Raw genomic sequence first — 12,425 nt, 5'->3', positions numbered from 1 at the left:
GAAAGGAAGCAGCAGAGTCGTGTTGCTGCCCCCAGAGGTCATCTGTAAAATTACACTGATAATTAACCCTGTAAGACCCAAATACAGAAAAAAAGAGCAAACAAATAAACAAAAAAATGATATATATAAACCCAAATATAGAAGAAAATGAGCAAAAAAAAACCTAAAAATATATTTTAAAAAATAATAATAATGAAATATAGAAGATATTGAGCAAATGAGCAAAAACAATTAAAAAGAAAAAATAAAACAAATATAGAAAAAAATGTTAAAAACAAATAAAATAAAGAAAAAAACCATATAAATATGAACCCAAATAGAAATAAATAAATAAATATATATATATATATATATATATATATATATATATATATATATATATATATATATATATATATATATATATATATATATATATATATATATATATATATTTGTTATATATAATAGAAAATAATATTTAAAAAAATAAAACTGATGTATTTCTTCAACAATGGGTTTCATTTATGGTTAAATTCTTATGTAGAATCCAGTTTGGTTTAGAAACTTCATGACTAATTTTGCTGAGTATTGATTTCAAATTTTGTTTGTTTTTTTCAATTAATTGGTTAATTAGAGAACTTTGCTCCTGTCCTACTAATTAAAACATCAATATTTAACATTTAACCACAGTTTCAGTGGCTGATCTGTGTAATAATTAGAAAATAAAGTCATTATTTCCTCACACATAAGCAGCATTTGACATTATTACACTCATTATTATGACTTTATTGTTGTAGTTTGTTTACAAGTTGCTCTTTAACCTAAACTGACATCTGTGTCACCAGATGAAGCTCTCAGAATTATTATTAACTTATTATTAAGCTCCAAAAAATGCAAAATTCTAAGTTTAAAAGAGCTGCTGTTGTTTCATAATTAATAAAAGTGTTTTCCAACCCTCCTTCTGTCGTCGTTACAGCTGAGAACGTTTGCATATGAATCTGAATGAAGCGTAGGAATCAGGAAAATGTCAAATTAAAACAGTTTTATGATTCATATTTCAGTAGGTTTCCTGTAAAATGAGAAAACAGTGCACTTCTTCCATGTGAATTGTGTTTCCACTGCCCTATATTTTCACTGAGGTAAATAAATGGATGGTTTTTTTAGTGTTTTCTTCAGGTGGAGCCGTCAGCTGTGGCTCTATGAAGTTTACAGGAGAAGTTTTTGACATTTAAATGTAAAATTAGACGAGTTCTGCAGAAAGGGGAGCAGTGTTTCACATTATGGTCCTCACAAAGATAGAAAGACGTGTGTGTGATCTACAGATCTTCAGATTTATGTCGCTGAACCTCCGATTATATCCTGGAAAACAGAACAGCACAGAAGATAACACATTAAAGGTTAATTTATACACAGAAAGAGCCAAAAAATGTTTTACAAATCTCCATGGAGGACAATAACACATCATCATTTTTAATTCTAAACACGCAGCTTATGAGAAAAAGACACGTAATCATAAAAAGTGAAAATAAAATAAAATTTTAACAATATGGGTGAAGAAGCTCTGATACTCAGGGCTTCTGAAGGTTCACCAAATTAAATTCAATACCACTAAAATGCTGATTTTTCACAGTCAAATTAATGACATTTATTTTACACTTTGGTTCATGCTTCCCAGATATATAAACAATAATTCTCCATAATTTAATTTACAAATCTGAGAACCAGATAACAGTGTATGCATGAATTAATCAGTAAATAATGTTTTTGCTTAAATTCACACTCACCCATTTTGATCTATGGTCTATTTATAACAACAAATGACCACCCGTGGCAGAAAAACTTATTTATGGCCTCTAACAATGAAATTCATAACTTTTTAATATTATTTTTTTGGGAATTGATTTAAAACTTTCCAGGAATCTTGATTGTTAAGACATGAATAAACCACTCCGTCAGTAAAAGTACAAAAATACAGAGAACAGGTGACTTCTAGTGAAAGGAAAACATAAAAAGAGACAGAAAAATGTAAAAATCACAGACGTGACGCTGTACAAACCTCCCGCTGCCATCCTCACAGCTTAGTGTCCCTGCTGATGACAGAAAACATCAGAGGTTTAAAGCTTCAGCTACAAGTTGGCAAATTGAAATGTTGCCTTTAAATGAACAGAAAATGCAAAAAAGTCAACAAAGTAATTTATGTTTATACTTTATAAAATCCTTCAGCATTAACCTTCTGAACATGAAAACCTCCCACTGGGATTAAAAGGTGTTTTATGTAATAAAAGGACATCGTTTATCAGCCAGAAACAAAAAAAAAAATCTACTTTCTATGAATCAATAATCTCTGATGTGCAGCTCTGGCAGGAAAATTTACCAAATCTATGGATATAATTATGATATTTAGTTAAAATCACTTTATTCTGCAATGTCTCATTTGAAAACTAATCAAAAATAAAGCAATTGGAATAAAAAAAAAATTCTGCATTTATCAGCCAAAATAAGAAGCCACGACTGACTCTGTTGCCATCAACGGTCACAAAAATTCAGAGAGTTTTCAGGTGAACTAAAGGCAGTGTTTCCAGAGCAGAGGGGAAAATGAAACAAACGGCTCGGCTCATAAACAATGCACAGAGGATCAAGTTGTTGGAAGATACGTTCAGCATCTTTCTAACTTAATGAGGCTGTTCAAGATTTGCAGCATTTTTTGTAAAAACAAACAAAAAAGTAATAAAAGGAATTATTTTTTTCAATTTCTTGTGACTTCTGTCATTTTAACAGCACAAAAGACTTATTTTTCCTCTATCTTCATGTTCTGTTTCCACTGAGGTGCAGGACTGTTTATTGTAGTGAAAAATGAACCCACAGCGAGTTTAAATTCAACTTACTGCAGCCGAGTGACTCATCTTGTCGAAACGGAACTTGAGGTTGGTTCTGGGAGAGTTTTTGCTTCTCGTGTCTGGATGTGAAGGAAGGAAACAAACTCAGTTAAACAGAAACAGACGAGTGAAATGTTCACTGGAGGTTTTACTGGACCTGTTGGGCTGCGACAGATGATCAACGGACTGGAACTCTGAGCCTCAGCAGCCTGAACAAGCAGAAGGTAGAAGAAGAAGCATTACTGATGGTAAAACTGTGTTTTAGATCGTTTCCATCAATATTCTCTATGGTAGTTTGTCTTAAATGTTTAGCCAGTTATGAAAGTTCAACAAAATTAACTTTGGTTTCATTTTTTGCGACCAAGTATTTCATATTAAAAAGAATTTTATAGGTTTTATTTAGTATTACTGTAACATGTAGCTAGATATGATTCAGAAAACACCACTAGTTGATTTCTGCATTATTAGTTTTTGTTTTGGGTCAAAGGTAGGGGTTTTGATAACAGCTTTAAGGATAACACTTAAAGGTTTGAAAAAAACATGCTAATGGTGGGTTGAAAGGCAGTAAAAAAATATTATCCTGGAAAGTACTTGTTATGTTGTTCTAAAATTCAAATTTTAAATAACCATAGTTTATGATGAAAAAGAAGGTCTCTGATGTGAGATGGAACCTCCACATGGAGTCAGTATGAAATGCCAAAAAACTGCAGTTCCTCAAATGTCCACGTGAGGCTCCTCCAAAAGTGAGTCAATCCCCATAGACCTCCATGTTAAAACGTCCGACTTTACAGCAGAAATAAACACGTTTACAACCTGGTACAAAAACAGTTTAAGTCTCTACAGCTCATTTCTCCCATTTTTGACAAATGTACATACGTGATTTTTTATATAACTCACCTATTTAATATGTATGAAGGGTTAAAGTTATGCATAATTAGATGGAATTGAGGGGCAGGTCGGTGCCATCACAGGACGGTTGCACCAGATGAGGCATGTCCAGTGTTTTTCATCTGAAGTGATCCTGATTCTGGACAAACTGAACACTTTTAGAGCTTCTGTTGGCTTCCTTTTCTGCAGCTGAAGGCTTGTGAGATCTTCCAGCTTCTCAAATTTTTCCTGGAAAACTACTTCTGTGTTTGAAACAGCAAGTGAGAGGCAGCTAATGGACTATATGAGATTCAGCATCAGTTGGAAAACACCCTGCAGCACATACAGGGTGTCCTTGGCTTACAACGTCCTTGACCTACAGCGCTCCATCGTTACGTCAGAACTGGTTACGTGGAACTAGTTGGTGAGTGGAGCGGATGAATACGTCGTCACATGGCGCTATCAGACGGCTTTGTTTGCATTCTCCAGTTGTACTCCACCTTGGATTGTGCAACATTCACTAACTTTTTTGCCTTCATTATGGTTCCCAGCGTAAGTCAGACTCTTTTGATGCTTGGAAGAAAAGGAAAGCCGTCTCCATGGAAGTGAAATTAGATAGAATAAAATGCTCAAGTTGTAAAAACAGTGCAACATATTCTGTTAGCTTCTTGTAAAATGATTCATACATGCATGAAAGTCCTTGGTATTCATGACATTTTTGAAGAACTGATCAATATCATGATGCACGGAACAGCTCTATTGTTTTCACATTTACAATGGAGTTCAGACTTAGGGCGAAATCGACTTATGCCGATCCATAGCAATGGTACTCCCACATAAGTGGAGGACCCCCTGTACTGGATGCATTTTTCACTGATTGTTATCTTAATGCTCCGGTTCTGCTTCCAAATGATTGGATACTTCAGGCTTTTTTTTAATTTATTATCATTTATTTATTCTCCTTTGTCTGCATAAATGCTGTTCTGCACTAAACCTGATGTCCAGGTGCTGCAGCCTCATGTTACTGTGGCAATAAGCCAAAACAGACATACTTCTGGATCACTGTGTCTAGGGTTAGGTATTGAAACAGAGACAACACTGCCCCCATCAGGTCAACATATAACATTACGTCTCACCAGGTGAGTGTCATCGGCAGGGACGCTGAAGCTGCAGGTGCTGGAGGTCGACCTGGAAATCTTACTGCTCTCCTTTTTCGTGTGAATCCTGCAAATAAAACCGATAACATTGATAAGGAGCTTTGAGCAGTGTCACAGATACTCATTTGATGACACACCTGTCCCGTTGCCCCGCCTCCGGAGAGCTGGGATTGGACGGCACCTCTGACCTCACCTCCAGCATCGGGTGGCAGCTGTCGAAGCTCCTCTGCTCGCTGAGGAGACTGACATTATCGAGACACAAGAAGAAGAAGAACCTTTAACCCTCCTGTTGTCCTCATTTACAGGCACCAAAAATTATTGTTTCCCCTGTCTGAAAAAAATCCAAAAATTCAGCAAAAAAATTCCCCAAATTTCTGAAAATTTACAAAACCTTCAGGAAGAAAATTCCAATAATTCCTTAAAAGTTTCCCTTAAAAGTTTTATTTTAAGAAAATCCCCCAAATTCAGCAAGAAAATTCTTGTAAATATTTTCAAAAAATGAGTAAAAATCTTCCAAAAAAAATCCTAAAATTATCTAAAGTGATTCCATATATATCAGTAAAACGACGTAAATTTTGACCGGCAGGATGACATGAGGGTTAAAGGACAAGTCCAGCATTTAGTGAATCTGATGTGTGATGATCGGACAGTTACCTCCTGTGGTTGTGTTTCTCCGTTTGGCTGTCGACGCTCAGCAGACGAGGGAAAAGCCCCGAACGCCTCTTCACGGGAGACTTCACGTTGTACTGACATCAAACACACAAAAACACAGCAGCTGTTAGCAGAAAGTCGCACAAACAACATCTGTGACATCTGCAGAAGTTCACATTCACCTCAACGCTGATGTGAGCCAGACCGCCTCCACTCAGGCTGGTGGGAAGTCCGGCCCCGCCCCGCGACATGGTTTCCATGGAGACGCTTCGCCCTCGCATCGCCCTCTGATGTGAACAAAGTGTGTGACAACTTCAGAAAAATGCCAAACTCACCTATTTTGCAGCCAAATGCTCACACCTGACAGTTCAAAACAAGCAGCCACTTCAGCTTCTGTAACATTTAGCAGAATTCTTGAACATTTGTGACTCATTCTGGATGCAAACATCATCATTTAAACTCCTGCCATCGATAAAACACAGAATAATGATGCTCATTAGCTGATTTATAGTTCAGAGTGAAAACGGTGAAAAGGTAGCGTTTAATGCTTTACATATTGAGATATTAACCCTCTGAACACAAAAATCAACTGCAGTGTTTTCTTTTCTTTAAAAAAAAGCAAGAATTATGCCATTTATCAGCCAGAAAAAGCAGTAAAAGCAAAAGGGAAAGTTTTAAGGAATTGTTGGAATTTTCTTCCTGAAGGTTTTGCAAATTTTCAGAAATTTGGGAAATTTTTGGATTTTGTTTTTTCAGACAAGGAGCCTGTAAATGAAGACAACAGGAGGGTTAAAAGGCCGGTACAATAATCTGATGATGATTATAAAAAAATGATGCTGTGATGTCAAATTAAAATACTGTATAATGCAAAAAGAAGGGAAAAAGACAGGAAAGGAGAATCAAACACACCTTGATGGACTCCAGCAGTCCTCCGTGGGCGTGTCCGTTCTCCGCCCGGCCCTCCTCCTCCAGGCCTGACATCAATCCCAGCATGCACTGGGAGCGTCTCTGCAGCTCGTCGTGGAGGCTGTCCAGCAGGGCAGCCCGAGTTCGCTCCTAAAGAACCAAACAGTCGTATGAATGATTTTAGACAGTCACCATTCACCAGTTTGACAGCGACAACCAATGTGGCCAATTCCGCTTTTTTATAAGGGACTTTGGGCTTGTTTTCCTGTAAAGTTGTTCACAAAACTCATCAATTATGGGCTTGTTTTGCTTATGCATAATGCATATGTCTTTTATTTTAATCAGAGTTTAAAAATGTAGTAAGCTATTTAAAGTTTTTATGTTGATTGTGTTTACTGTCACTTTACTGCAAACAAAAATAAATATATATATTTATTCTGTCTTCAAGAGGCCTCTCATTTAAAGTGTGGCAGTTCAGCTGTTGGACTTTTTTTGTGCTTGTTTCCACAGAGCTGGTTTCTTCTTTCTATCGCGTAAAAAAACAACGATGAGCGACCAAACAGCTGGGTTTGATTACAACAGACCAAAGTGAAGCTCTTAATTAATTAAATTAAATTAAATTCATACATTTAACAGAGCCTGAAATCAGCTGTACAGCATTTTAAAAATTAGCTTGCTATTGACTGCCATTTGTTTACAGTATATATCTAAACTGATAAAATTACTGAATTTCACAGAATAAAATCACTTAAAGTGTTGGAATTTGCAGATTTACATTTTCATTGGTGACCACTTATAAAACCACAGATCTCAGGTGGCAGAAATTATTGTTTTTACCTCCAGCCGGGCAAATCGGTCACTCTTGTAGCAGGCCAGCTCTGCATTGATGAGTTTGGTGAGAAGAAACTCTCTGAACTCCTGACCCTGAAAAGAAATCCAGCAAATTTAATGCTTCGTCGTCGTTCCACTGCCCCATTTACCAAATGACCTCCAGTCTTACCTTCTTGAAGACAGCTGGATTTGGAAGGGGCGGGCCAAACGGCGGTACGTCCTCTCGGGCTGTGACGGACACCTGTCAATCACAATCTACTGTCACCGATAGAAACAACAGCATCACTTGATGTCTTAAGATTATAGTGACTTTAGTATTAAATAAATTCAGTTTGTCAGGTATCTTCACAAAAAATACCACCAATTTCATGAGGCGGTGCTGGGAAAAGGAAGGTAACATAGTAGGGATTTCCCAGTCAAACTTTTTAAGTCATTTAAATATTTAGTGTGTGCCAGTTCGATACCACTGTCCTTGATAATACACCCTTTAAGCACATTAAAGATTTTAAAATCAATCCAATGTATGTATTTGACAACTGAATAGCTTTGCAATGCATTAAAAATGTGTTAATACCCCCTTGGCTATAATACTAGTACCTATAATACTAAACTAATTAGCCTAATCTCCATAATTAAACAAAAAGACGCAGTCAGAGAGTGCAGTGCTCCGCCAAGGCTACTCAGTTGTATGATTTCCAAAGGATGAAATCTTTTAAACATTCATGGTCCTCAGCGGTGGATTTGTAGTAGGATCACAATCATGTGATCGTCAGCAGGCAGCTGACGTAGTGTTCACTTGTTGTCACGGTTACAGTGATGCCGTGCTGCGATCTAGCAATCATACAGAAATCTTTAACAAATCTGTGGATCCAGACTATAAGCAGCATCACTGCTAAAATCTAATCACTTCATCCTTGTGTCATTTCTGATCTTCTCTGAAAATTTCATCCAAATCTGTTCATACGTTTTTGAGTAATGTTGCCAACAGACGGACAGACAGACAAACCAACGTCGATGGTCATATAACTCTCCCACATTTCTTGGCAGGGTAATAATACTGGATGGTCTCAGTTTTATTATGTATAATAATCAGGTAAAGGAGTACTTGAATTTTCTTTTCAGTCAATATCATATGAATTCACATCATAAATAACATTATAGGGTCTTGACGACAATACTTACACTTGTTTGGGTAACTTCAACCGCCTCATAATATATTTTTTACTGGAAAACACTTTGGTTGTTTTATATGTGCTACATAAATAACAGACACTTGATTTGAATCAAGTCGGAGAACGTGGCGCTTCTTACTGTTTAGTACAGCAGCAACACGAGGAGGCAGTCACGAGGACTACAGCCAATTCTCATTGGTAAACAGAGAGCATTGTTGGTTTTTAGTGAGCAACGAGCACCATGACAAAGACTTCTGTGACGGTTAATGACCTCCGACAAAGGTTTAAGACAAACTGGATAGTGTTCATGTATCCTAGTATGTGCAACTCTTAATATGTGCCCATTGACTAAAACAGTGGTATCAGCACCAGGCCCTTATCCATTGCACTCAATTAATTTATCAATCAATTGATTAATGAGTGATGATTCTGCTGATTATTCAGAATAAGCATTGCAAGTTTTGCTGTTCCTTTATAACACCTATGTGACAGTGGATCATGGTTGGACTTTAGTCAATGAGAATGAGTTAAAAATACCTCCATTGGCCTTGATGGTCCTTATAATATAATAAGTCTGGAAGCTTTTTTTTTTTTTACCTTCCTTTCTAATATCTACTTAAACAATGTGAATTGCTTCTTTTTCCTTGTGTTTAAAAACTTTTTTGTAGACATGAAGCTCTTCCTGGTACCAGAAACCATCTGTTTATGAAATTAAAGCCGTTCTTTCTCGTCTCTGAGGTAAACCTGTCTGGCAGTAATAACAATAATTCCCTGTGGTTATAACTCTCAGTTTAATCAAAAAAACAAACCATGTAAGAGCTGCAGGCTTCGAGCTGCTTGTATGTAAACCAGTCACCTTGTAGGAGGTGCTGTCGGAGCAGGGCTCCTCCACCTGCACCAGGATGAAGGCGTGGAGGAAGTTGGAGGCGATCATGTCGGGGACGAAGGGCGTAGCATCTTCTTGAAACACCACCGCCACAATGTCATTTCCTATGTGACGTTTCCGCTGCAGCTGGAGGACAACATTGTTATCATGTTTTAATTTACCATGTTACACAAACTCACATCACATCACATCACATTTCCTAATAGATTCAAGTGCAATACATCTGTTCTTTACTTCAGTTCATTTTCTGTTAATCTTTCTAGTTTTTATTGTTAGTATACAGTCACTTTACACACTTAAGACACTTGACACACTGTGACACTTCACACAAACACTTTTAGAAACCTACAATTTGTACTTTGCATTAGTACTTTGTATTCTTTGTTATTTCTATTTTACTACTAACAGCTGTGTAATTGTGTATATTCCACTAACCTTTGTTTATTGTACTCTGGCAAAATAATTTCCTCCAGGATGAATATCTCATCTCATCTCATCTCATCTCATCATGTTTACATCATATCACATCCTCACATGCTATCTAGTGCTAATTTTCAATGTATCATATCAAACATTAATGTCACGTCACATCCTCTGATGCTGTGAGGTTCTTGATACATATTTAATGCTATGATAATGTTTAAATCCCACCACAACATGTCCTGCCATGTTACAGCACCAGACGCCATCTGAAGGCTCATCGTACACCGTGTCATGTGACGTCTGAGCCATGTTACGATCTTACATGTCCATTGTGGTGGTGTGAAGCAATATCTTGCATTTTTAGGTTACACTGTATGTGTTTGTATAGTTTTAGCTCCAATAGAGCTGCGCTGTACGACCAATGAGATTGGACGCCAGGATATCGGGTCAGCATGGGATTGGTTGAGCTACCGACGAAAACCAGTAGATGAGGTGGAGAGATGACATTGTCTCCGAGTCAGAGGGCGTGCCATCCATCCTCCACTGAATCCAACCGGCACACATCCAGCATAACTTGTACTTTGTATGAATGTAGTTTGTGGTAATGTATAGTCGTAAAGTAAGGTATAGGAGTAAAGTAATGTATAGTAGGAGTGAGCTGCCATTTTTGGTTTAACTTGTTTTAACTTGTTTTTCTCTGTTTTCTTTTACCAATGTTTGTTTCGTTGGCAAGTCTACAGAACAGAGGGTTTTTGTTTGTAATTTTCGCCTTGGGCTGATTCTAAATTTAAGTTAAACATTACCACTGCTTTGTTTTTTGTTCAGCCAAATCCTTTGTTTAGCATTTTACATTTATTGTAAATAAATGATTAATTTCTCTGAGACAACGCGTTGTGTGGCTGCATGGGACCAGTGAAGGATGGCATTTCATGTTGAAACAACCCCTAGGCTGGGCGTAACACTGTGCTGTGTCATGTTGTGTCAAGTCACATCACACTCTGTCATGTATGGAACATGCTTCGTCATGTCATGTGATGATGCATCATGCTGTATAATGTTATAACATGTTTAGTCATGTCATGTTACGCTGTAACATGTTGTGTCATGCTGTAACATGATGACTTGTGTTGTATGATGCTTGCTGAGTCATGTCATTTCCTGTGTCATGCCGTTTTCCTGCTGTCTCAGGCTGTCTACCTGCTGAGCGTCTCCCTCGGTGAAGGGCAGCTTGGTGGACACGTGGAACATGATCTCCTGCTGTCGGTGGACGGTGTAGATGGACTGAGACCCTGTCTGACCGTGAGACACATCCAGACCCCCCCGAAACCTGCAAAGGGAGAAGAAACCAGTCAGTCACCACCTCCTTTTCTATTGTGAATGAAAGGTGTTGTGGTTTAACAGCAGAAACACTGAGCAGAAATGCTCTTGTTGCCCCAGATCATTAATAAAGAAAAGACATTGTGAGTAGGCAACGTCTGCCATTATGTTTTATGTTGTTTCCCAGTGGACTGGTGCTGACTGACATGATGATATATGTGATGATAAAAATGGCTTCACTCTGTGATGATTAAACTGTTTTATTTTGTTATTTGTGATTGTCACCCCTTGAAGTCCTGCAGCTCCACTGTGTCTCCCAGGAGCTGCAGGAACTCTGTGAAGGCTGGCGTCTCCTCATTGTTCCTAAAAAGCTCCTCCTCAGACATCTGATGGACAGACGACAGACACATCACATGTCACATGTCAGCTACAACCATCACATCTGTCACGTCAGCTACAACCATCACATCTGTCACATGTCACTACAACCATCACATCTGTCACATATCAGTCACGTCACTGCAACCATCACATCTGTCACATGTCAGCTAGAACTGTCAGATCTGTCATACATTATGTATATGGGAATAATCTCGAAATACAAAGTGCTCATTTTTAGGTCACAGAACAAAGGCACAGTCAAAGTGTCCCTCATATGAGGAAAAGGTGTGATCAGTAACATTTTAGTGTCTTAGCAAACCAGCTAGTGAGCCATGAAAATGGGAAAATTAAATTAAATTGCTGCACGTTTCTAAAGGCAGTGCTTTTAAAGTCAGCACACACTGTTCAGAGCTCCTTCAAAACCCCTGGATGGACAGTGAGGTGTGAGGAGTTGGTAAGGTTGGTACCTGCCCAAATCTCTGGTAAATGACTCCAAACTTGAAGGTGTTGTTGACGTCGTGCTCGTCGTAGTTCACTATGAGCCGAGACGCCTGGTGACACACAAACAGACAAAAACTTCCTCTCTACTGTCATTTACCAGAAAAGTTTCAGGTAAGATGAAGTTTTCTGAGCTCACCTTCGGGTAGAGGACAGGAGTGAATCGCAGTCCTGCTGCTTCATCGCACAACAGCTTCAGGAGAAACATCACAAACACAACACAGACATCACCTGAAGTTAAAGTTAGAATAATGAACAGCACTGGAAACAAGGACATTTACTGCAGCATAAGAATCTGCACACTTTCTCATTTCTAATTATTTAATAGGTTAATATTTTTACTGCATTAAATTTATCTCACAGCTGCAGCTACTTTTCAGATTCAGTGTGCAAAACAATCAATCGATTTATAAATTTTAATTGAACCTTTTTGCTGGCCGTTCCACCACTGACATTTTCTCTAAACTCTCATTACTGC

The 12,425-nt window shown here is 37.8% G+C and overlaps 1 protein-coding gene across 8 annotated transcripts in view; it reads right to left on the bottom strand.

Moving 5' to 3' along the window:
- Positions 1-1,009: 1,009 nt before the first annotated feature.
- The window catches only part of LOC111572858 (rap1 GTPase-activating protein 2-like), a 57,173-nt gene continuing 45,757 nt past the window's right edge, over positions 1,010-12,425 (bottom strand). For 7 of the 8 annotated variants that reach the window (XM_055017361.1, XM_055017362.1, XM_055017366.1 and 4 more), the window contains 16 exons: positions 12,087-12,140; positions 11,917-12,000; positions 11,354-11,454; positions 10,949-11,078; positions 9,299-9,454; positions 7,440-7,511; positions 7,277-7,363; positions 6,443-6,589; positions 5,716-5,820; positions 5,537-5,628; positions 5,020-5,124; positions 4,862-4,949; positions 3,016-3,067; positions 2,868-2,938; positions 2,039-2,072; positions 1,010-1,341 (listed from right to left, as the gene is read on the bottom strand). In XM_055017361.1, coding sequence (XP_054873336.1) covers positions 2,061-2,072; positions 2,868-2,938; positions 3,016-3,067; positions 4,862-4,949; positions 5,020-5,124; positions 5,537-5,628; positions 5,716-5,820; positions 6,443-6,589; positions 7,277-7,363; positions 7,440-7,511; positions 9,299-9,454; positions 10,949-11,078; positions 11,354-11,454; positions 11,917-12,000; positions 12,087-12,140 — 1,356 coding nt within the window. In that variant the 3' untranslated portion in view covers positions 1,010-1,341; positions 2,039-2,060. The remainder of the gene's footprint in view (positions 1,342-2,038; positions 2,073-2,867; positions 2,939-3,015; positions 3,068-4,861; positions 4,950-5,019; positions 5,125-5,536; positions 5,629-5,715; positions 5,821-6,442; positions 6,590-7,276; positions 7,364-7,439; positions 7,512-9,298; positions 9,455-10,948; positions 11,079-11,353; positions 11,455-11,916; positions 12,001-12,086; positions 12,141-12,425) is intronic. The other variant, XM_055017363.1, reaches the window with a different exon arrangement.

Source organism: Amphiprion ocellaris, chromosome 14 (assembly GCF_022539595.1).
Source record: "Amphiprion ocellaris isolate individual 3 ecotype Okinawa chromosome 14, ASM2253959v1, whole genome shotgun sequence".
Lineage (NCBI taxonomy): Eukaryota > Metazoa > Chordata > Actinopteri > Pomacentridae > Amphiprion > Amphiprion ocellaris.
This window is presented reverse-complemented; position numbering and strand designations above follow the sequence as displayed.